Source organism: Melopsittacus undulatus, chromosome 4, assembly GCF_012275295.1.
Source record: "Melopsittacus undulatus isolate bMelUnd1 chromosome 4, bMelUnd1.mat.Z, whole genome shotgun sequence".
NCBI classification, from domain to species: Eukaryota; Metazoa; Chordata; class Aves; order Psittaciformes; family Psittaculidae; genus Melopsittacus; species Melopsittacus undulatus.
Window position 1 is genome coordinate 84783461 of NC_047530.1, and position 23457 is coordinate 84806917.

At 44.7% G+C, this 23457-nt stretch overlaps 1 protein-coding gene and 1 non-coding gene across 8 annotated transcripts in view; one reads left to right on the forward strand and one right to left on the reverse strand.

The window, feature by feature from the left end:
- Positions 1-23457, forward strand: part of CLASP1 (cytoplasmic linker associated protein 1) — a 180676-nt gene that overhangs the window by 27100 nt on the left and 130119 nt on the right. For all 7 annotated transcript variants that reach the window (XM_034062675.1, XM_034062670.1, XM_034062671.1 and 4 more), the window contains exons 3-7: positions 19107-19185; positions 19430-19533; positions 20016-20107; positions 20195-20270; positions 23009-23106. In XM_034062675.1, the coding sequence (XP_033918566.1) occupies positions 19107-19185; positions 19430-19533; positions 20016-20107; positions 20195-20270; positions 23009-23106 (449 nt within the window). The remainder of the gene's footprint in view (positions 1-19106; positions 19186-19429; positions 19534-20015; positions 20108-20194; positions 20271-23008; positions 23107-23457) is intronic.
- LOC115947306 (U4atac minor spliceosomal RNA) lies at positions 17866-17982 on the reverse strand. Its single transcript, XR_004081252.1, has one exon. It is a non-coding gene; the product is annotated as a U4atac minor spliceosomal RNA (small nuclear RNA).

Consider the following 23457-nt stretch of genomic DNA (forward strand, 5'->3'; position numbering starts at 1 on the left):
CAGCAGCAGTGCTGAGTGGCCCACTTGGAAGTTTCTTGCACATTTTGTTCATCTGTGTTCAGGGGAAAGTTCTGAAGAAAATCTGTTGGAGTGTTTAGACACTGCATGCGATTTCTTAGGAAGCCTTAACTGTGAGCTAGACTGTACTTTTCCCTCAATGGTTTTAAGATGAATAGGCATTGTAACAATGTGATATTAGTATATATATATATCTTGAAGTGTATGACTAGTGTATTACTAATGTAGTCACTAACGTCTTTTGGTGGTCTCTGCCTTTATGGTATTCAGACTATCCATAGAAGAAGAAACTCCCTGTGGTAAGTTCTAAAATCAAGTTTCTCCTTCCAGGTGGCTTGGGCAATTTACTATCCTCACTTATATGAGGAGCAATGAGTCTGGTTGAAGGTCTGAGAGCACAGGTTGTGAACAGCTTGAGTTAGCGGAGATACGGGGCTCCTATGTCATGCAGGAGCTGGGTTGTTATGGACTTGGGTTTAGCTGGCAGCTCTGCCACTGACTGCCATCAAGTGTATAGTGTCTTTTCCATCTCCTGAGTCTCGTTGAGGATACTGGTTGTATAAGTCCACTGTGGTGATTTGAAACTAGAGGCTGATGTCAAAATCTCTAGCTGGGGAGAATGTCTTAAGATCACCTGGTTTCTTGCTCTCTCCAGAGGCAGCAGCTAAAGATGATGTGAGGTCAATGCTGGAAAGCATTCACATCTTAGGGTTTAATTTGATGGTGGATTTTAACTACATAGAGGCAAAACACTTCCCATATTGTAAAACTGGGGAAATAGTCAAATTCCTTTTTGACACACTTTCATACAACTCTGTTTAAACTTATCCTTAATGAAGTAAAGCAGTACAGGCTTAAAGTGAACATTGCATTGATTTGAGTGGCCTGGAGACTTTTTTTACAGGGTTTAGCTCACTTAATGTTACATAAGTGGGTTCAATTTAATTGTGAAAGGGCTGGTCTGTGTGTTATTTTGGCTTTAGTAGCAGGTCTTGCTGTGGCAAACCAGCACAGCTGAGTCACAGAGAGCTGGAAACCAGGACAGAGCATACTGAACATGTTAACATTGATTCCCTGTAATGTGGTGCCCAGCATGTGTGGTCTGTGAAGTCAGATGTGTGGGTGATTAGAAAGCTGTTCTGAATGACCAAAGACTATTGTTTGCTATTGAATAATGAATGTCACAAGTATGCAGAGTTTTATTGGGTCTTGGAGCAGCTCAGCATGATACAATCCGAGTGCCTCCTTACAACTTCCTTGCAGCAAGGAGGAAGCTTTTTCATGTCCTATGTGAATGAGTGCTTCCCTTGTTTGTACTTTTCGAAGCTGGACCCAAAAGTTTTGTCAAGAAGAAAAAATGATTTCTGTTTAAGGTTGGTGTCATTGGTGTAGAGTTAGTTAAGGATCCTGCAGGGAAAGACAGGATGGATATGGTTTGGATTTCAGATGCAGAAGGGAAGGTCCAAAGGGTCATTTTAGCATTTATGTAGTTCATGGCTGTAAATGAATCGTGAGTTTAGCCAGTGCTGGAAGGTTTAGTAAAACCAGGGCGTCAGCCTTACCCTGGGGAGTGACTTGTATTTGCCGGTGTAATTTATGTCTATAGTGGATTGCTAGTAAGAGTCTATTGTCACTTTGCCTTCTATTGTTCATAAAGGATGTTTACCAACTAGTATCATAACTTACTTTGCTGATACTGTATTTCTAGTGGAAAGAGGGTTTTTGAGGCTTTATAAGCACCGTAATGTAAGGGACTTCAGGAAATAGTCAAACCCAGTTTCTTGTTCATGGGACACAACAAAAGGTACCCAGATGTGTCATCAGACATTTACCAACCTATGCTTAAAATACGTCCTTTGAAGACTTTACAGCCTTCTGAATTAGTCTGTTCAGTACACCCATGCTCTTCATGCTTAACTTCCTTTCTAGCTAATCTAAGAGGATTTCTCTTTATCCCTTCTCCTGGAGGATATGGGAAAAATTGATCACCACCCTCATTCAGATTTGTGCTAGCAAAATCTCTTCAATGTAGTTTCCACTACAACTGTTTACCTGTCTGCCAGATGAGGCTGGTGCTTTGGCTTTGTTCTGCAGTGTACTGGCAAAGTTTTTTGCTAAGGCATCCTATAATTGCTACATCTGGCATAGTTCTGTGTTAAGGGCACACTGCTCTTTTCATCCCAGGAAGGTGACAAGTAATTGAAGGGTAAAGAGGAAGAAAACTGATAGATCTGCTGAAGGGCAGAGGCATTGTTTATGCCTCCCTTTGCCTGAGGAGGGATCATGTACCCTTGGAGGTGTAACATCCTCATTATTTAATGAAGTTCTCATAAAGGAATTTTAAGCCATTTTACATTAGCTGTTCTGGTTTCCAGCTCCAGTTCTGAAGCTGTGTCATTAACAAGGAGGAGGTGGGGGGAGATGTGGGATGAAGCTTTAAAGGCATTGTCGTGGGCAGAGGTACTTTTTGTAATCTCTAGAAAGGCACAGCATGTGGCAGGGAAAAGAGTGCACTGGCAGATGGGGTGAGTGCAACTACTGTCATACCAAGGAGACAGTGTTGTGAAGCTTTCATGCTGTGGCAGACAAGTGGGTCACAATGTTGATTTATCACCCTGGGTAGGAACTTCTGCTGTGATCAAGAATGTGATGATATGAATTAAAGGCATTTCTGGAGAGGGGACCAATAGGAGATGGTAGATTTGATCTGTGTGCACAGAATGTTTTTCCCTTGGAGACAGGGCTCAGGTCAATCTCCTCTTGGTGAATTTCTTGTGTGAACAGCCTAGAAAGCAACGGTGTGGAAGAGTAATGGTCTTGGAGGATTGTTCCCTTGGCTGCAGCAGAAGTGTTCTGGACAAGTCTGCTGAGATGTCATTTCCTTTGGTGGCCACTGTGCTTATGAAATGTCGTAGTCATTCAAGATTCATGTCAGAAGTGACTAGTGTTAAAGGTGCTTTGGGTTTTTGCTGTGTCTGTTCAACGATTATAGTCTTTCCTAACCTGTTCCCTGTTGGAGCTACCTTTTTGTTATTCCTCATTTGCTTTGCAGCCTGAGGAAGAGTGTACCTTCCATGTGCACTGAGGCGTGTGCACTGAGGTGTGTGCACTTCATGCTGAAACACTGGGAGAGGCCACATGAATACAGTGAAAGCTTTAAAGGAGCAAGTGATGACTTTTGGGCCTGCCTTGAAAGAAGTTCCTGAACTGCAGTCACTTGAGCAGAAAACTGTTTTGACTTGTGCTCTTCTGCTTTATCTTGGTGGGGAAGGAGAGCTACAGCATATCTGTCAGCTCCCTCCTGAGTGTGGTACATGCTTGAGTTGCTTTTTCCTTAGCCTGGTTATGGGGACACCCATGTCTGAGGAGTAAGGCCTGTGTTGGTTTGAAATTAAAATCCTCCAGCCATGGTCTGTCAGTTAAATGCCACCAGGCTTTTCTGTGGGACCTTTATCACATAAACCTGCTTTTCCTTAGACTTAACTAAAACACAGAAATCTGAAGGTGTGGGGGACACTGTTGTGATAGGACTCCAGTGGGAGGTACAAGTATTGGAGCCACTGCACTGACCTTCAGGCTTTTACTGCGTGGGCACCCTGGTGAAATCAACTCACTCAAAGACTATTTAGGCGGGACATGATTTGTAGCAAAAATGAGTTAGTGGTTATGTTGTAACAATTTCTTTCTATCAAGTTTGTCATCTAGGTCATCCCATAGGGTTCTATTAAGATCTCTTCTGATGATGCTGTTTGACCCCTCCCATACTTAGACCAGTTTGCCCACCTCTTGGCTCAAGTTGTGGGAGCTCTGGGTATAGGTGGTTCAGACCCACACCTCCCATGTGGGGGATGAAAACCTGACCAGAGGCTTGGGATGTCTGTTTTGTGGTGTCCAGGGTGAACTGAGAGGGCACTGTTTTCTCTCTGTAAAGCCAGAAACAAAAGTTCTGCAACTCCTTGCAGAAGCAGTGTAGCCTGGAAGGGTGCCATTTGCCTGTGTGCCACTTTACACAGGCGGAAGGAACAATGAAATCAGTGCAGGTGTGGATTAGTGCTATAACCCTTCTCAAAGCTTCCTAAGAAGGGATTTTGGACTAAGTTCTGAGGAGCAGGGAGCAAGATTGCTTTCTATGGGTATTTTGCCTGGGACTTTGTGTTTCTTCCTGGGGACAAATGATAAAAGAGAGGTGTAGGTGCAGCCATATCCTGACTTGTAGTCCTGATTATCTAGTGATCAAGGAGAATTTTGTGGAAAATTAATGCAACTGAATTCATCTGTCTTGCAAAATAAGGTTCCCGCTATCTTCGATTATTTAATGAGTCACTTAAGCCATCAAAGCATATGTAAGGTCAGCAAATAATTGGGCAACTTTTTAAAGAGCATATACTCTACCTAGTAGATTGAAATAGTGTAGAAGCTAAAAATCTGTTTCTGGAATTATTTTTTCCCTACCTAATACAATTTCGGTGATCTTAAATGTCTGAATTAAATCATCTAAAGGGAAGAATTGTGCAGTGACTGCTCATTCGTCTGCTCTGTTTCTGGAGAGATTGTGACAGCTGGCTTTGCATTCTGGGTTTTTGCTGGCCTGGTGAGTCAGGATCTAGCCCATAGCAGCAAATCTGAATTCCTTACCCTGGTTGATTTTAAAAATCAAGATGTGTTAAAAAAACCCACAAAACAAAACCCCACCAGAACCAGAGTGCAGGGCCTGCACATCTCTTGTTGTCTTTTTCTTTCTTTAAAGAGTTAATGAAGAATCTTTGTTTTGCTTCCATGTTGCTTTAAGTTTGTGGCATCTTGATGTATGAATTTGAAGACAAGGAACAGAATGTGTGTATGTACTCTCAAAAAATTTCAAGTCCTTTGAAGGAGGGAGGAGAAATCTCTTTAAATAGTGATGTGAGCATATGAATAGCTGTGCTCAGTTTGTTTTTTTCCCTGCATTTACAGATCTTAGGCTGAACTTTGCTTGTAACTGGACTGCATGCTGGCACAATCCCAACACTGCAGGCAGATGTATATGAAGCAGCCAAATACTTCTTTCCAACTAAAGACAGCACTGCTAGACCTCAGTGTGACAGGTTTATGATAGTAATAATGCTCTCTAGTTCCAGATGAACATATGAAAATTCTTGAAAAAGACTAGTTTATTTTACATGTCCTGCTAGGGTGCAGGAAAGTGCTATTAACCTACAGGAGGAAAGAGGAAGGGCAAGAAGAGATATAACTATAGCTGTATCCCTTTTCTAATCAGTTGGTGGTATTCATTTTATGAAACATTTAGCAACTGATCTGCTTGTCTGTTCTTACAAAGTCCATGCTGAATAAAAAGCAGCCACTTGATCTCTAACCTGCACAACAGGTGGTGTTACCAGGGGACCATGTTTCTTGGTGTTATCCTTGGGCATCACCTTATCTTAACTCCTTTCTTTAAATGATGTTTTCTAGTCTGATGGTTACTATCTGTGAAACTAAATCTCCAATTCTTCTCAAGTAGTCTGTGTGCCACAGACAACAGGAGACATGAGCAGCAGTCTCTCTTTCCTAGACAAAGTTGTTATTGACACAGACTGCTAGAGAGAGGAATAGTAATTCGATCCTATCACTGTGTGAGCCTTTGAACTTTTTACTTTTATCAGATGATGTCAAGTTAAACAAAACCTCCTAGATAAAGAAATCAAAGCTCAATGCCATTTCTTTCTGAGAAGAGTGTGCCAGTTCCTGCTATAGCTGCTAATACTGAAACTTAAAATTTGTGCTGATCTTGCTGCCTGATCTGTGCCATGGATCCTTCATGAGACCCTGTGGAAGTCCAAGATTGTCATGGATCAGGTCATGTAGCTGGAGTCTTTGTGGGCTATATATTGTTGCATGACTTATATTACTGTACCTGGAGAAGGATTAAAAATATAAAATCAGTTCTGCTGTTTCAGTCTTCCAGCAAGCTCATTAAATCAACTAAAGAATTGACAGGCCTGCTTCAAACTAGAATGTGTAGAACTGTTTTGGAATTTAATGAACGTTTGAAATCAATGACAGCTGAAGGCCTATTATATTAAGAACCAGATAAACCAAAATGCTTTGTGGAGATGTAACCAATCTGATCTAATTTAGAGCATTCAGGTGGGGTTGGTGTTGAACTAGCTGGCCTTTGGAGACCCCTTCTAACCCTGTTTTACTGATAAGCCCTATTCTTATGCTAAAGCTTAAAGAGCTGTTGTGTCATTTAACTTGTGTGGAATGTGCAGTAAGGCTGGATGGGATGGGAGGAAACAATCTGGCATCCTTTTCATGTCACATTAATGATGGCACACTTTCATGTCCAGCTTTTTGTCTTGTCTTGTTTAAGAATTCACAACAGGTTTTGGTTCTGGGAGTTCCCCTTCTGTGTAAAAGATGTTGCTTTATTTAAGACAAAAACTAGTACTAATAGGCCACTTCAGTTTGAAATAGGTGCCTTAAAGTCAAGACACAACTTTTGAAGTTACAGGAGCAGGAAAGCTTGCTTAATTTCCAACCTATGTGAATAAAAAGATGAGATGGTGTGAGTGAAGAGGTTTCAAAGATGTGAAGGGCACATTTTTAGAGGCCTCTGGGTGCCGCATATTTCAGTTTAAGCTGGCACTTAATGTGAGCTTTAGAAAACTCCACCAAGCCTCCCTCCTTTACAGGCTCTTGGAGACAAAAATAATACATCCACCTTTAAACCTGCCTGTGGTAACAGGGGACACATGAGTCTCTTGAGTTTCTTCCTTGGCAAATTACTTCTGTTTCTTTAAAAAAACTGTTGCTTTTAAGGAGAAGGAACAATTTTCTGCAATGTTGGGATGAAAAAAACCCTACCTCACCCTAAAGCATGGCATGGCATCTTTTACTAAGCTGTATTCTTTTTTTTTTTTTTTCAATAAAAGTATGCTGTGTTATTAACTGCTTGCATAAATGCATAGTATGTTCTGTTCAGCAGAAAGCTAGGAGGCTGTTCTTGTTAGCAAGTGTGCAGTGAGAACAGACATCTGAAAAAAAGCAGAATTACAAACCAAGGCATCTGATGTTCTAAAATCACAGTCAAAATGTTGATTTAAACGCTTGATTCAGCTTGCTCTCTGTGCTGAAAATAATTATGGGAGTTGTGAAGGGAAGAAAAATGTAAGTAAAAACATTGCAAAAGCTGAGTAGAGCCTGTCTAGGAGGTACCTGCTTCATCTGGCTGCACTTTCTCAGGGTGTCAGCTGTTTGTACCTTGTGCTGAATAGAGTGGCTTCTTGCATTACATGTATAGCTTCTGTACCTCTGATGTATTTCAGCTTCTTAAGAGTTCTGTTTGAGATAACTAATCCAAGAGTTAATAATTTAGTTGAACACGTAATTAATTTCTTTCTTGTATTAATCCACAAGAATTTGTGGAATCCTCTAATGTGAGGGATGCTTGCTTTGTGTAGCTGTGGCACTACAGCATTGATAGGAGCTATTTGCCTAACTTACTTAAATGTGTTTCTAGAGCTGGAAATAGAAGCTGTGCTGGATATGGTTTGTCCCTATAATTTTCCAATTGGCTTTCCACTTCTGCTGTCAGCTGCTCAGATGGCTTGTTTTCTTCCTTAAGAAAATGCTGATTTCTTCAAGCCATACAAGATGACAGATTCGCTTCTCTTCCCTTGAGCTGTTTCTGGATTGGTTTTGTTGGTTTCTTGGTTTGTCGTCCCGTTCCCCCCCCCCCCCCCCATGTCAAGTGTCTCACCAGTTTCACAGCTCTGGAGACTGGAATTCTTCAGCCACAGGAACAGACATGGCTTAGGTACTAATTGAGCTGAGTTGTACCAGCCCACCCTTGTACCTCAAGCTGGATCTTGAATCACCTATTGCTAGGTTGCTCATCTAGGTCTGCCTGTGGCTGGGCTTCCACAGGTACCAATTCCATGAGGGTTTTTGTCGCACTGTGTTTCTAAGAGGACTACAATAGCCAGTATAATGCTTTCCAGGCAGATCTTGTTGAACAGCTGTCCTGTGGTGGCCAGTCACCCATTTCAGACCTGGCATATCAGGCAAGTAGGGTGATGTGAAGTGTTATGTGTATGGAACTGGGTTTTCCAGGCAGCTCATTAAAAAAGCCATAAATACACAGCTGAACTGCAACACAAGTGCATAACGCTTGGTGCATGTCATGTTCTACTTCAGAGCGGTTTTGCAGACATCCACAACCTCTAAATGTCAAGGAAAGAAATCTACCCTTGCTTGCGTGTGGATGGATACCCAGGGTACTTGTGGGTACGTGGCTTGCCTCAGATTGCAAAACCTTTCTGTATGTCTGACTGCATGCCATGCATCAATGTGGCCCAAGGGTGTGCCCTACTTTAGATGCATTGTGCTTCACTGTGCTGTCATATAATTATCTGTTGGAAACAACTAAAAAGGCGTCTGTTTTCAGTCTGAGAGAGGAAAACAGATGTTTTATTGTCTTGTAAGAGCTTTTTAGAGTGATGTTCAGCTGTTGCTCCAGATCTCAGTGATGACAGCCAAAAGGGTAAGGAACAGACATACAGGTCAAATAGAGTTGAGGAGAGGAACTTATTTAGTAAGAAGAATTCTTATCTCCTGTGTGTTAAGTGACTTGTGGGGTTTAGTTCTGGAGTGTGTGGAAAGCATTACCCTCAAGTTAGCATTAGCTTTTAAATGGGCAGGGACAGAGTCTTTTTTTATGTTAATTATTTTTTCCTAGGTCAGACAGATCAAATTCTTGGAAGATAGCTACGTGCTATATTAAAGATGATGCCTGAGTTGATCAAGAACTGTGTGAAGAGCTGAGTGTAAGAGAGCTGTAGTTGTGAGAGGCTTTCATGGGCTATAGGCTGGTTGGAGCGTGGAGCTGGTTGGATCTGCTGAGCCAGAAGCTGTGTACAGAGGTTTGCAGGGTGCTAGGCCTCGGCTAGTTGTGGCACTTCTCAGTCAAATGTCCTTGTCCCCTTGCAAGATGACACAGTTGCTCATGCAGAGAGTGACAGCTGACCAATTTGCACATGGGCACCAGTGCCTGTCTGCTGATCTGAGGTCTGGTTCTGTCTGCAAGGCACACTCGGGAGAGCTGGTCAAGACTGGGACTGGCCCCTTCCGCGTTCTAGTGGCACTTTGTTTTCTGGGATCCTGGTTTCAGGTGGAGTCGCTGGTGTAGCACTCATAGTAAACCTTTGGTAGCTTTCTCTTTAAGTTGTTTGACACGCATTGAAGAACACTATTTAACTGAGAGAACTAAGTGAAGAACACTATTTAACTGGGAGAACTAAGAGGAGTGATAGAAGAAGAAACTGATATTCAACAGCTTAAACCAACCAGCAGCTCTCTGTCTTCACTGACCTGTCTTGACAGTACTGAACAGTAAGTTATGAGAAACATCACATTTAATGTTTGGGCTGTACTAGATCTTGTGGCTGCTGTAGTTGTTGGCTTACCTCTAGCTCAGGTGCATCCCTTATTGGTGTAGGAAAGACTGAGAAGTATTTTAACCTGTGCCTTTAAGGGTCATCCTGTAGGCTTTGCTGAATGGGTCAGAAAGGTGTTTGAAATGCAGTCTCCTTTCCAAGGCTCATATGTCCTGTGAAGGATATACTGCTGAAGACTTCCCTTAAGGGTAGTGCTTGCTAATACCACATGGGTCACTGCAGCTTCGCTAGCCCTAAGGGGATGGGAGCAGAAGGTGTAGGTCCAGCAGAGAAGGGCAGCATGTACTGAGTGATCCTCTATTCTTGGAAATGATGCCGCTTGGTCCCAGAGGCTTGTACCTTCTTTGTGGCACATTTAGCTCTTTCCTTCATGTATCGGGGTCCTGCTTGGTTCTGAAATTTGAAACCTTAAATTTTTGTTTCGTCACCCAAAGTTTTGAAGTAATTTTCTCCTGTGATGCTAGGCACTGGAAGAGCTGTCCTTGAATTTTGAACAGCACTTGCTGGGCCTGTTGTACTTAAAACTTGTATGAAGATCTGCAGCACATGCTGCAGGAACATACTTCTTTTTTTTTGTTTTGGTGTTTGCTTAATAGACAGCTTTGCTTGATTCTCGTGTTCCTGAGCTGTTGTGCTTGCTTCTGGGACAGCCAGCTCTGTGCTAGCCTCATGCTGTAAGTTGTGTCTATCTGCCCTGAGAGGTGATTTTCTTTGGCTGCAAATTTTTATTGTCTTATGGTTGCAGGTGAGAACAAAAGCCTCTTTCTTTCACTTTGTGTTTAAACATAGTCTGACTTTCATCTTTTCTTCCAGCTGCACTCTCCAGCATAGTACTTGGTGCTGTTCTTTCTGAATAGCAAAACATTTGGGTTTTTCTATTCAGAGCTATAAAATCAGTTGGTCATTTACTTGGTTGTTAGAGGACTACAGTACTAGAAGCACTTTCCAGCAGTTCTTAGCAATGGAAAGTGAAGAAAGAACTCTTCAGGAAGAAACTGAGGGGGAATTCCAAATAGGTATTCTGTAATTATTGAAGCTGGAATTTAGGCAGGAATGTAGGAGCTATTGCCTGTAAGTTAAGAGATTGTTAGAGGATTTCTATGTGGCTAGTTGGTCAGAGATAAAACTTTTAGTCTTTTCTGTGTGAAAACATGTTAGTGGCGTTAAAGCAGCAGCTTTGTAGGAACAGGACTCCTGCTGAAGTGATGCATTCCTCTTTGGAGGAAGCATTCCCTCCTGCCAACTGTGACCCCTTTCTCTACCTAGCACCCATCTCTTTATTTATTTGGGCTATTATATTTCTTCAGCTAACAGAGGCATCTTGAGCCTTTCTTCTTTTCTCAGTGTAGCTCTTCATTGTTGTACTACTAGGCTGTTATGAATTGTCTGGAAACTTTTTGTGGGTATAGGGGTGTATGTTAGATGCTGAGCAGGCAGTTTGACTGTGCAGGTCTGGAAGCTGCTGCAAAAGCTTCAGATCTTAGGGTGTTTCCAGAGTTTTGTGAAGGCTGTGGTTGCTGAAAATGCTGTTGCACTCTTTAATTGCATGTGTTGTCTTCCCAAACAAGGAAATAAAAAAGGTTCATTAGCTGTCATCTAGCAAGAGATGTCAGCATGTAGTAACTACCCTCTGCCCTACTCAGCTCATCTTTGATTCCTCACTGCAGTGATTGCTCTGCTTCCCTGAGAGATCCCCAGCTTTTTTGCACATTACCAGCAGCTGGTGAGTCTTGGCTGTGTTTGCACCTATTTGGAGCCCCCTTCATGAGGCTGTCATCACTCCTTTGCAGGATTGTAGGATAAAAGCTTGTATTGAATCGTGTAATCTGGAAGTGCAGGTGCTCAGAAGTGTGGGATCTAGTGGTCAAGGTGGGTAGCTGGATATTTGAGCACCCTCAAAGTTCTCGCTACTCTTGAGCCCTAAGGGAGCGAAGAGGACTGTTGGTGATTATGTGCTAGGTTGTGTTTGCCTTGTTTTTTCCAGATGCTGTCTAAACCCTCAGAAACACCTCTGTTTCAATTTTAAAATGTGCTGAGCACTTTCTATTCCTGTAGCTGTTAGTGATGGAGTCAGGGTCAGTGCTTCTGGGCTAGGAGCTTTGAGGTGCTCCAGCTAATGTTTCTGCCTTAAGGCAGATTACGAGTGTGATTTCTCACTTTCTTCGTGCACTGTAGTAGGCTTTTACCTCTAATGGAGGAAGAAAACACTTTCATTAAGTAAACCAATCTGTCTGTTAATAAGACACATTGCTATAGTAGCAACTTCCTAGTTGCCATAATAAAGGCTTTCAGTTTTCTCATGAAAAATAAAGGATGTTGCAATGGCTTTTTTCCTTTCCCTCACATACTCTTCTTGTGTTTCACATCTTACAAGCTCATTGTAAGATGCTTCATTTTGCCTTGAGCTCGGGGGATGCAGCTTGTCACCAAAGCTACAAGCTCGTTCAAGGTTGTGGTGGGCCTGATCCCCAGCTGATGCATGCAGGCATGATCTCATTGCTGCTCAGAGCTCCAGACATTTTTCCTTACTGGCAGAGGACCTGGCTATAAGTGCTCAGCTGGGGGCAATGGAAACTACAGAATAGTGGCAGTGTTTGTGACTAAGATACTTAACTGCTTTGTGGTGAGAAACCAAAGGCAACAGCAGTTGGCAGTGCAGGTGTTTTTGCTGTGATGTCGTTTCACATGAAGGCAGTAAGCATTGAGTACTGCCATGTAGATATCCATACCTGTAGGGTGCTGCAAAAATGGGACTACCTTTGTGAAACCATATTTGCTGCTGCTGGATTTCAGCACTGTTTGGGGTAATTGTGACAGGCAAGTGTAGTTTAAATTTGGATTCTACTTTCAACTGCAGAATCTCCTGATGTGTTACCATGACACTGAGCATGGACTGCAGTTTGTGTCAGTAGTGATTTACCTGCTCTGCTGTCTCAAGCTTTGACTTTGCCCAGGCTAGAAAAGCCACCTGTGCTCCACAACAGTGACTCTGCAACTTTTGATTCTGTGTCCTTTGGACAGAGCCCAGTGGTCTTGTCATTATTACAGGTAGCCACTCAAGGACCAGCACAGAATCCTTGCAAAAGAGGATGGGTTTGTTGTTGTTTGGAACTTACTTCTTCAGCTCCACTGAGGAGATGCAGGGCAGGGAGCAGTGTGGCTGGGAGCTGACTTGCTTCAGCTCTTTCCCCTAGGACGTGCTTGCCAGCTCTCCTGGAAGCAGATGTCCACATTTCAGAATGATCACGTTCTTTTAAGCATCCCTTTGTTCTTCTCTGGAATTTGAAGTGATAGCTTCTTGCTCTATGGTGCATTTCCTTTAGCTGATTTGAATTTGCATGTATTCTACCAGTTCTAGCTCTCACATCAGGAGAAAGATACTTTTGTGTCCTAACAGTAGTTGTAAAAATATATCTCTTTAGTGATAATTCCTGACAACTTTGTCTTAATACCTCTCAATATTACCTTAGTCCTTCTGGGATTTATGTCACTCTATTTCAGCTGTGTGTTGTTTATAGAGTTTTGCTCACCTGTTCCCAGGTCTGTAAATGAAGGAGAACTTTCAATAACCAGGCGTTTGGCTCATTTTACTAGTGCTGGTGCTTCCATTTGGTGTTTTGGTTCAGCTTTTTGCATCAGACCAGCAGTAAGGCCTGGCAGGCTGTCACATGGGCTTTACTGTTCTTTGTCACAGTCTCACAATGCTGCAGCATTATAGGGGAGGTGAGTTGGCATCAAATATGCTAGTCCCTGGAGTTTTGGGTGAACAGTGGTCCTTAATTCATAGGTGCTGCTTCTTGATATTTACAAGCAGTGGTTTAAAAGTGCTGAGATGTGCTCTGAGCTCTGTTATGTTGGAGCAGTGTGGGGGATTAAGGAAATGGGCTTATCATGCTTCTCCTAGCCTCAGAAGACCTGTGGGAAGTTGTGTTACTTGTGTTATACAAGTGAGATGTTTGCCAAAGGCTCAGATGGTTGGGATTGTAGTATGGCAACTCTGCAATAGTACTGGCTGTCATCATAGTAAGGAACAGGGGGAGACTTGGCTGACCTGTATCTGTCAGTACAGAGTGGCATTGGCACAGAGGTGCAGAGAAGATAAACTTGCAGGATGAGATTGAACAGAGGACTGAGGGGAAACCACAGTAATTGAGAACTTGGGTGGAGGTGCACAGGGCAGTCAGTCCCCCCTGGATTTTTCTTTGAGATGGTGGCATGGCAGAGACAGCATGAGCAACCTGGGCTTTGCTGGCTCTAGAGAAGGCTGTTGTCATGGGCTGGTGTACAGAAAGGGATGGATTCACAGTGGGGAAGGAAAGAGCAAGGTATCTCTGGATGTACTACCAGGAGAAAAGGTCTTCAAGCATGAGGTAGGAGAGGCCAGGAAAAGGGACACAGAGATGAAAGTTTTTGTGTGGTTTAAATCCTGTCAGTTGTGTAAGTGTGCTGCTAGTCTGATTTGCTGAACAGTTAGTTGCCTGCTGTGCTGTAAGGAGCCTCTTGGTGCTGATACTCTCCAGTGTACAGGATCTGGCCTTCCTGCCAGGAAAGGACAGAGTGCCAAGACATGTTCCTCAGCCACTGTGACTGTTCTCAGCCATAGATACTGTGTTTGATCCGATACTGCTGTGTGTAATTGCCTGATCTGAGCAGAATAACTCTGATAAGCTGTATAGCAAGACAGGAAAACCCTGTAAAAGGTTTCTGAAGCTCTATTCCCCATTCTTCAAAATCCAAACCAGATGTCTGGTGTCTCTTCAGTATCTTAAAACAGAAGAACAGTTGCTCTAAGATTGTTCTGCTCAGAAATTTAAATTCCCACATTAGTTAAATTTTCTAAATTTAAGAGATACAGAAATCTGTCTCTGTAAATGATGAGAGAACATTTTTCCTCCAGGAAGCTACTCTTAAGAGACTGGTCCATGGGAAAACTTATATATCCAAACCAAGCAGCATGGTTGAAGCATTGTTGTATTGAATGATAAATGAACAGCCCAGCATTCCAAATTGGTTATGGATTTCTTAAGGTGGTGGCTGTGACAGGGTATGGTATGTCATGGATCTAACGAAAGAGCACAGGGATAACTATTTCAAACCTTCCCCTCCTTCAGTTCTTTGTCCACAGCTTGTATCCATGCCAGTGAAACCAGTTGTGCTACTGTTGCTGTCTTCCTGTTCAGTAGTGTTGGTTTTGCAAATTACATTGTACAGATCAGACACACATATGAGTTATACCAGGATTGTTGGGCTGGGGTGATGTGCTCATGTTGCCAGTATGGATGTGATCCTGCCTTGGAACATGAAATGTTAATTGCTGCAATGGCAGAAGGAGATGGGACTCCTCCAGCATGGTTATGCTCATATACAGGTGGAATACTCTGCCAGCTATGCTGACCCAGAACACGCACCTGACTTCAAAACTAATTTTGTAAATGTCAGTTAACTTCAGCTTTTGTTTGGTCTCGGGTGCCCAGTTGTGGTGAATGTTTGAGGTCCTGAGGAATTAGAAATGCTCCCTGTTTCACTGATCAGCTCTAGTCATCAGGCAGATGGTGATGTGGGGCATTAATCCTTGCCTTGGGCCTCATTGTGCGTAATCTGATGTGTTCTTCTTTTTCACAAATACAGTAAGTTATTTAAAGTATGCAAGTGTTTCTCCATATCTTTGCTTATGAATCCCAAAGACTATCTAAACAAGTGTTCAAAAAAACCTGGTTGGATTGTCTTATTTTTTCTCATTACGAATGAGAAGCCTGTCATCCACCTCTTCCCCTTCCTCCAAGAAACACCTGACAGACTCCAAAGTGAAATAGCCAAGCTGTGTGTTGCCAGTGTTGGACATGAGGAAAATGAGCACATAAGCAAACTGGAGTAAAACTATATTTCTAGCATTCCCCTTCAGGTCCCAGCTGCCAGGTGTGGAAACCAGCAGCCAGGAATGTGCTGCTCAGCCCATCGCTGATTCCCTGCAAGAGATGTAGGATATAGGTGCAGCAACTACCACATCTCTGCCTCATGTGGCATGGTGCAGAGAGTGCAGTCACCTCTTCCCCATTACAGGCTGGAGCCATCCATGCTGGTGGAGGCTGTCCAGGGAGCCTGAGGCTGTGGTTCACTCTGGGCGCTTTATACTGGATCAACTGATGTGAGATCCTGCAGCTGTCTTCTCACCCTTCTATGGGAGTGCATTTAGGTGTCTCTTGTTTTACACTATGTTGGATGTGTTTGTCTGCTGTGCTGGGTGAGCATTTACTGTTAGAGCAGATGATGGTAGGCTATCTGCTCTCTGATATGTGGTGCTGCCTGCAGGCCTTTCAACACCACCCAGGTATTATAAAGGATGGATGCTTTGAGTTCTTTGAAATAAGTTTTTGATGACCTTTGAATTATTTTTTATGTTGGGAAAGGTTATGTTGCATCTTGGGAAGTAACAGTCTTCTTTACTGTGAGTAATGGTACTTTGAGACCTGGTAGTTGGAGGGAGGTCAGAGGTGGTCTTGCTGACAATACAGAAAGTACTCTGAGACATTACAAAGTAGTAGCAGATGCCAATTGAGCTGAATGTGGATGACACAGACTGCTTTATTAGCTGTCTTGGGAGACCTCAATAATAAGCTAAGCAGCAGAGCTGCAGACCTGGGACCCTCATACTGTTTTTCTGCAGTGGGTTTGGGAGGACCGAGGTCTCAATTTCTTGAGCCTGTATAAAGTGGGGGGCTAAAAGCAGCAACTGCTAATCTGATATTTTCTCAGGTGAGGGCTGGAGGCCTCTGTGCTACTAGAAATACTGGTGAGTTGAGTCCTGCCTTGCCTGGAGCATGAAGCAAGACCTGTGCTGATGTAAAGGCTTGGAATAGCTCCATAGTCATTGGCACTGCAGTATTGCCTGAGATTTTGGATGCAGAGCTGCCCTTCCTGTGTCTTAGTGTGGAGCAGTGCCTGTGGCTGGCTTCCTGGGGAGGGCTGTGCTGTGAGATCACAGCAGTGGGCAGCTGCTCACAGGGCCCATCACTGCTCTGGCCCTGTGTGACTGCATCCCTTCTCCTGAGGTTCCTCCCCATCACTGGTGTGTGGTAGTTCAGGCAGAGCTTGAGGAACTGCCTCAGTGGTGAACTGAAGTGGGCTCTGCAGTGCAGTCAATCCAATGCAGCAAGGGCTGGAATTCAATTGCCAGTTAGGCCCTGGGTTTTCTGTTATCTAATGGATCTGTTGGATCTGTCAATCCAGACTGGTTTTCAGCTTCTAGCAGTTAGAGGCAGGAGACACATTGGGGTTGATAATGAATCCGTTATGATAGGAAATATACCTGGTCAACCCCAGTGGTTGCTTCCTCAGTAGCTGTCCAAGCAGACTATAATCATTGTGCTAATTAGCTCTCAATTTCTATGAGCACAACAGCCAAAAGTCTTGGGAGGCTTAGCTCATGCTCCCTGTCTGATTCTGCAGGGATAGCTGGCTATGTTTACACTGTGCTTGTGTTTCCTTCGTGTTTCACTGATGAGTTCCCCTTGCTCTCTCTGGCTTGCAGGCAGTTTGGAGAAGAGATACCCTTCTCCAGGGATCAGATTTATCCCCAGAGCACATGTCCAGAATAGCAAGCAGCAGACTTAGGTCTTTGTGAGGGTGCTGCGGTGGTGGGACTCTGATCTGACAGCCGTGAGTGATGACTGGCATTCTGAGTCCCAGTGGCTTCCTTAAAAGCATCTCTCCGCTGATGAGAGGCATTCCGTTGCCTGGGCTGTGCTGCCATACCGTAGCCAGGAGGAGCTGAGTGGGCAGTGACACTGGGTTTTAGGCAGCTGATGAGCATTTGATAAGGGCAGATTAAATCTGGTTTTGCAAGGTGAATGTGGAAATGTGACATGGCTTATAACAGCATGAGGAAAACTCTCTTCTGGCATATGCAGATAGGTTCTAGATCTTGATAGCACTCCGCTAATGATGCTGAATTACAAAAAAAGGAAGAAAAATCACATGATTGAAGGCTCGGTCTCTGTGATGGGAGAAAACTGTGGGAGCTGTGTGTTGAGGGTGAAGGGGTATGTTGGGGGCTCGTGTTTGAGAAGTTTCTTTTCAGTGGACTGGAGGCGGCTGTTTCTGCTGCACTGTTCAGAGCACCCTTGATGCATTTGGAGTGAATCTCTTGGGTTACAGATGCACGGGGTGCAGCAGCCACGCACGTCCAGCGGGGGGGTTAAACTCGGGTACTGTTTCTGGTCGAGACAAGCGGGGGAGGGAAGGAAGAGAAGCAAAGCAGCGGCAGTACCGCCGTCTGCAGCCGGGCCCTGCCGGGTTGGTGGAGCGCAGCTGAGGCAGAGCAGCCCGTGTCAGGGCCGGCCGCAGCTCGCTACCACGGGAGCCATGGAAGAAGCAGTTGTAGTGAACGCGCCGGGCACACGCCGCGGTGCGAGGTTCCAAAAATTGCGCCCCGCACGCGGCGGGCGCTGGTGTGTTGCTCAAGGCGTTAGCAGTGCTGCCCTCGCCATGCGCTCCTCGGGCAGCCACGCAACCCCCAGATAAGGACGGTTAGGCGGGACCAACCGCGCGCCTCGCTGCAGGGGAAAGCTGACAGCGCCCCAGGTCCGGGCGAGGGGCAGTGTGCCGCCATACCCCCTGCCCCCGCCGCCCGGCCCGGGTCCGCGCTCCGCTCATTGCAGCATGGAGAGCGGCGCTGCCGACCCGCCTTCAGCCCCGGAGAGAGCCGTTCAGTCGGCTGTGGGGCGCTACCCAGAGTGCTCTGCGCGCCTTGGTGATATTTGCATAAGGGGCTGGCCAGCCATGCCGGGCTGAGGCGAAGCGCGCCCCCTGCCGGCTGCATGGCACGGCCGGGCGTGTGAATGGCTGGTACAGGATGCGTAGGTAGCGGGGCTGCGCTGTGCAGCCCCGGTAGCACTGCCGCAGGAGCCTGGCCGTCCGTTGCATTGCTGTGAATTACCTCTGTGCTTCGCTCTAAAGGCGTATGGAGAGATGTCTCATACCAGGACTATCGCAGTCTCAGGGTCTTGCCAAGTATTTAGTATACAGGTGACACAGTACATTCAGTATGCAATGTATTTGTTTTCTTTGTAGTTCTTGAATCGTGCTAATCAGAGTGAGTTTTCTGATCTGCAAGCTGTCCTGAAGCTTTTATCACACAAGGTGCCTTGACTTCAGCTGGGTCATGAAAGTGTTAGGTTTAATTTCTGCAAGTCAGTAATTAACCAGCTGTTAGTGCACATCATTTTCTAATTATCATTACAATAAGTACAATAATTACAATTAGCTAGAAATGTTGACTACAGCAAATATTGAGATTGCTATGCATATTGTATGTGTGTGTTGCACATATGTATGAATTTAGCACTGAGTGGCAATTACAGTTGTTGGCTTTATCAAGTTCTTGGCGGTGAATTTTGGCTAGTAGATGTCACAGGAAACAATGATTTTGGGACTTTTCTGTTTGCAAGCCACTTGGTTTGTCTGTCAGAAGCCGTGAAAAGAGGAGTTGTATGTACCTGTACAACGCTGGTATCTGAGCAGTGCTGGTGGCATGGATGGCAAGGGGTCCTTCCCCCAGGGGAGCATGTGCCATCACTCCCGTCTCTTGGGTGTGTTGGCTCAGCCAGGGACAAAGGGCTGTATGCTATAACACCATCTGTCCTGTGCTTGCAGGTGGTTCTCCTGGGGATTGACATAATTTCTGCATTAGTATCCCGCTTGCAAGATCGCTTCAAGGCCCAAATTGGAACAGGTAAGGGCTCTGTGTGTGTGTGCGGAGGGAGGATGTCACCATTGCTCTTTGGGATCTGCTCTGGGTGCTGTATACAGAAGTGGCTTTTTCTCCAGAAGAGTAATTGGGAGGCTCTTGGTGGTTTCAGGCTCTGGAAAAGGGTGGGAGGGCTGGTCTCTCCATCCAGCTGGGGAGAGAGCAGAGGGGCTGTGCCACTGTGAGTTTTCATTGGAGGGATTTGGATGTTTGCATTTTCTTTCCTTAGTGCTGCCAAGTTTACTTGATAGGCTGGGAGACTCTAAAGACTCAGTGAGGGAGCAGGATCAGACCTTGCTGCTGAAAATCATGGAACAAGCTGCTAACCCTCAGGTATGCTTGATAGCCCTTTGCAGTGTGAGTGAGTGACTGGCTGCTTAAAAAGGAGAACTTTTCTGTCAGAGGGTTTCCTCCTTTGGTTTTGTCTGAAGTGGCTTCAGCTCCCTATACCTTGTTATATCTGCTTCTCTTGGGAATGCTGTTGCATGTCAGGATACACATGGGAGTGTCAGTGGATTTCCCAGGGATGAGATGAGTGGATGTCAGAGTAGTAGTTCTGGGTCTTTCGAAGGTACTTGCTTTCAGTAACTAAAAGTACTGTTTTAACTAGTGGGGAATTACTGTGAAGTCAGCACAGAACAAAGAATGACAGATCTAAAACTGTCTTCCAACTTCTTGTCCTGTTCTGCTTGGATGGGTGTAAAGCTTACATTTAAGCTGTAGAGGTGTTATGGTATATATCTGCTGGAAGAAAGAATCTGTGTCTTCCCTGCCTCCTTTCTTTCCTGTCTCACCTCATTTTCTGTCTTTCACAGTATGTGTGGGACAGGATGCTAGGAGGATTCAAACACAAGAATTTCCGGACAAGAGAAGGGATTTGTCTCTGCCTTATTGCAACACTCAATGCGTAAGTCAGAACCTCCTGCAAACCTGTATTATGTACGCAAGCCTGGTATGTGATTCACACCAGTGCTCTCTTGTTCTTTATTCCCAGATCTGGAGCTCAGAGTTTAACACTGAGTAAGATAGTGCCACATATATGTAACTTACTTGGAGATCCAAACAGCCAGGTAAGCTTTTGGTGTGAGTCACATCTAAAGGTTGTGCTTATTGCCTTGCTGATAAGCAGGGCTCTGTGTTCTGCCTGGTAAATTAGCTAATTGTGCTGCTGGTGGTGAGCTCTGAACAATGCTGTTCATGAAGAGCCCTTTCTGAAGTGATTTGAAGTGTTGCCTAAACCAGCACAGCAATCACTCCAAGAGTTCAAAAGAACAACATGAATCTGTAGATGATATGAACAGAGCAGGAAACCTTTGTGGGGAGGGAACTGCTGTGATTTACAGTCTGAATGCAAGGGAGGCTGCAGGGAACCCTCTGGGCTTAGTGCAGCATCCTTCATCTTCAGAGATGAACCAGTCTGGGCAGGGAGGGCAGATAAGACCGGTTGGACAGCCTGGCTAGGTGTACTGCCAGAAGTTGTACAGGATGATTCTGAATAAGGGGTGGAAGGAAAGCAAGCTGTACTGGAATCCTAAATCAGCAATGCAAGCCAAATGAAAATACATGTTGGAAGCATTCTGTCACTTCTGTATGCTTTTTGTTCTGCCCCGGACAGAACCTAACCTGAAACTATAGATGCAAGTGTTAGTGAGAAGGTGGGGAAAGGGAGGGAAAGCAGGGTATAAACTTGTCATATAACGTGTACTAGCAGGTTTTGAATATTCCTTTTGCCTTCCCAGCATAGGTGACATGTGATCCAGGTCTGATGCGAGTGTTTAGCTGGAAAGAAGTATGGGGTGGCCAACTGGAGAATGGATTTGCATTGCTCCGGGAGTTAGCTGTAGTCCCATGGCTGTTGGGGCCTCCCTTTGCTGAAGAGGAGGACTAAATGTGAAACAGCCTTCCTTTGCTGGTTGTGCCAATGCAGGAGGATAAACCTGTTACCCCAAGAAGTTTCTGAGAAAGTTTAATGTTCAGGGTCTTTCGTAGTTTTGAGTTGTGACTGAGCAAGCTCTTATTCAAGGGGGGGGTACTTGTGGCACAGACACACACCTTGGTCCTGCCGTTGGTGAGCTAGTAAATGAATCAGAAAGTTGGTGAGGGCACTGACACATTTTCCCTCTGTGCAGTGCCTCTTCTATGTGCCTGGCATAGCTCATTATCCCAGTACCCAGCTGCACGGGGAAAGGGGGCTGATCTCTTGCACCTTTTCCTGGGTTTGTTTCCTCATCCCCAGGAAACCCGTGCCCGAACTGATCAGACAAATGGTTGTCAAAGTGTCTCCTGGTTGAGCAGCACCTGCCCTGGGCTCCCCTCGGGCTGCGTCTGTGCTGCGGGTGCCTTCTGAGGCCGGGGAACCTGATGCTCGGTCAATGCTGCCCTCTCTTGGTGAAAGATGCCGAAAAAACACATCCGTGTCAAACGCAGTGTTGTCCCTTTTGTTGTGGACATGGAAGCTGTTCTGTTACTGCTCTTTTCAGAAAGAGTAGTTGTTTTCTACTAGCATTTGGTATGACAACAGTATTTAAACTATGATTGGTTAATGCTCAATTTTATTTTTTAGTAAAGCTTTGTTATTGCTGTCATAGACTAAACCCAGTGTGGTAGTAGTGGCTCCCTGCCTTACCCAATGTGGGGTTTGCCCAGTCCTGAAACTGTACCTCTGATTAACTTTATACACAGTCCTTCCAGATCATGCAGCCATGCCTCTGCTGCTGATGTGTGGGCATGGGCCCCAGGGCAGGGGGACTCACTTCAGGTGTGCGAGATGCCATACACACTGCCACTTCTCCCTGGTTGTAGGAGGCAGAGCAAAGCTGGGTTAGGGTCTGTATACCCAGAAACTGGGGGAAATCAGAGAGTCTCCACTGAGCTGTGCTCAGAAGTCCTGCCTGGTTGCATATGGGGCTGGTGGGCAAAAAGAAGAGGGACAGGACCATCAAGTTAAGGGCTGGTGTGAGTGAAGGCAGGGGTTTGGGAACTGGCAGTGACCTGCTGAATGGGGAGGCTGTGAAGCACAGCGGGGCAAGATGAGCGCAAGTCAAGGGTTTTGGTTTTTTTCTAGGAAGCAAGGCACATATGCCTACCTGCCCTTTGACTCCTGCCTGTAGGCGATTCTAGCTTTTGCCCACGAAATATCCTGTGTCTAGTCTTGATGTGTGCTGGTGCTTTGGTAATGCCAGGCCATCTTCTAAGAAGCAGAAATGCATGGCTCTGTAGGTATTTCTGTAGGCAAAGCAGATACCTTCCCTGCCTGATGGAGAAAGGGGGTTCAGTCCGAAAGGTAACACTTTAATCACATTGTGGCTCTTCTGTTGGGTGATGTGCTCAGCGATTTCTTGCAAATCAGTTTAGAAAACATGCAAAATTCATGGTGATTGATTACGCTTCCCTCCGTATTTGGTAGCCCAGAAACATACGTTTATAAGGTGGCATTAAAAGTTGGTTTCTTTTATAACATACTAGCAATATAAGGTCTATTTGCGTGTATGTCCTTACTTTATTTATCTAGTAAATATCTGTTGAATACAACCTGTGGAGCTGGGCAGAGGCAGCAGAGCTCCCTGTGTGTATCCCTATGTATGAAACTTTTCATCTTATGTCCTGACTGCCATTTCAGTTGAATTAGACCTCTTGATACTGCTAATATCTGAAATGCAGGGATGGAAGCTCCTTCCTGAGCACTGTGCTATATGGCTATAATGGCACCTGTTGTTGTTGAGAAATATGCAAATTTCTTCCTCCAAGGTAGGGCAAGGATTTATCTAAATTACAAAGATAATTGATTTCTCTCATGTCTCGCATCCAGGTTCGAGATGCAGCAATAAACAGCCTTGTGGAAATTTACAGACATGTTGGTGAACGTGTAAGGGCTGATCTCAGTAAAAAAGGATTACCCCAGTCTCGGTAAGTTGTAATATCCTTATGTCTTCACTATTTTTGGGCTGCTTTTTATTCCCTTCCTTCCTTTAAAAGGCTTCAGGGGCTGCATGACTGCACCTTTTCCGGGGATCAGGGTTGTTTTGTGTGTTGGTTTGGGTTTTTTGTTTTTGTTTTTTGTTTGTTTGTTTGTTTGTTTGTTTGTTTTTTTATCATACACTCAGGTCTCCCTTAATGTAGGTCCTGTACCTTTGGCCAAGGATGCCACAGCATCTTTGGAAAACCAGTAACATAACAGATGTGTAGTTAACGGATTTAAGATTTAATGTGGTGTTTTTTCTGGACGTTCTGCATGTGTAGAGGGGACTCTTCAGAGTA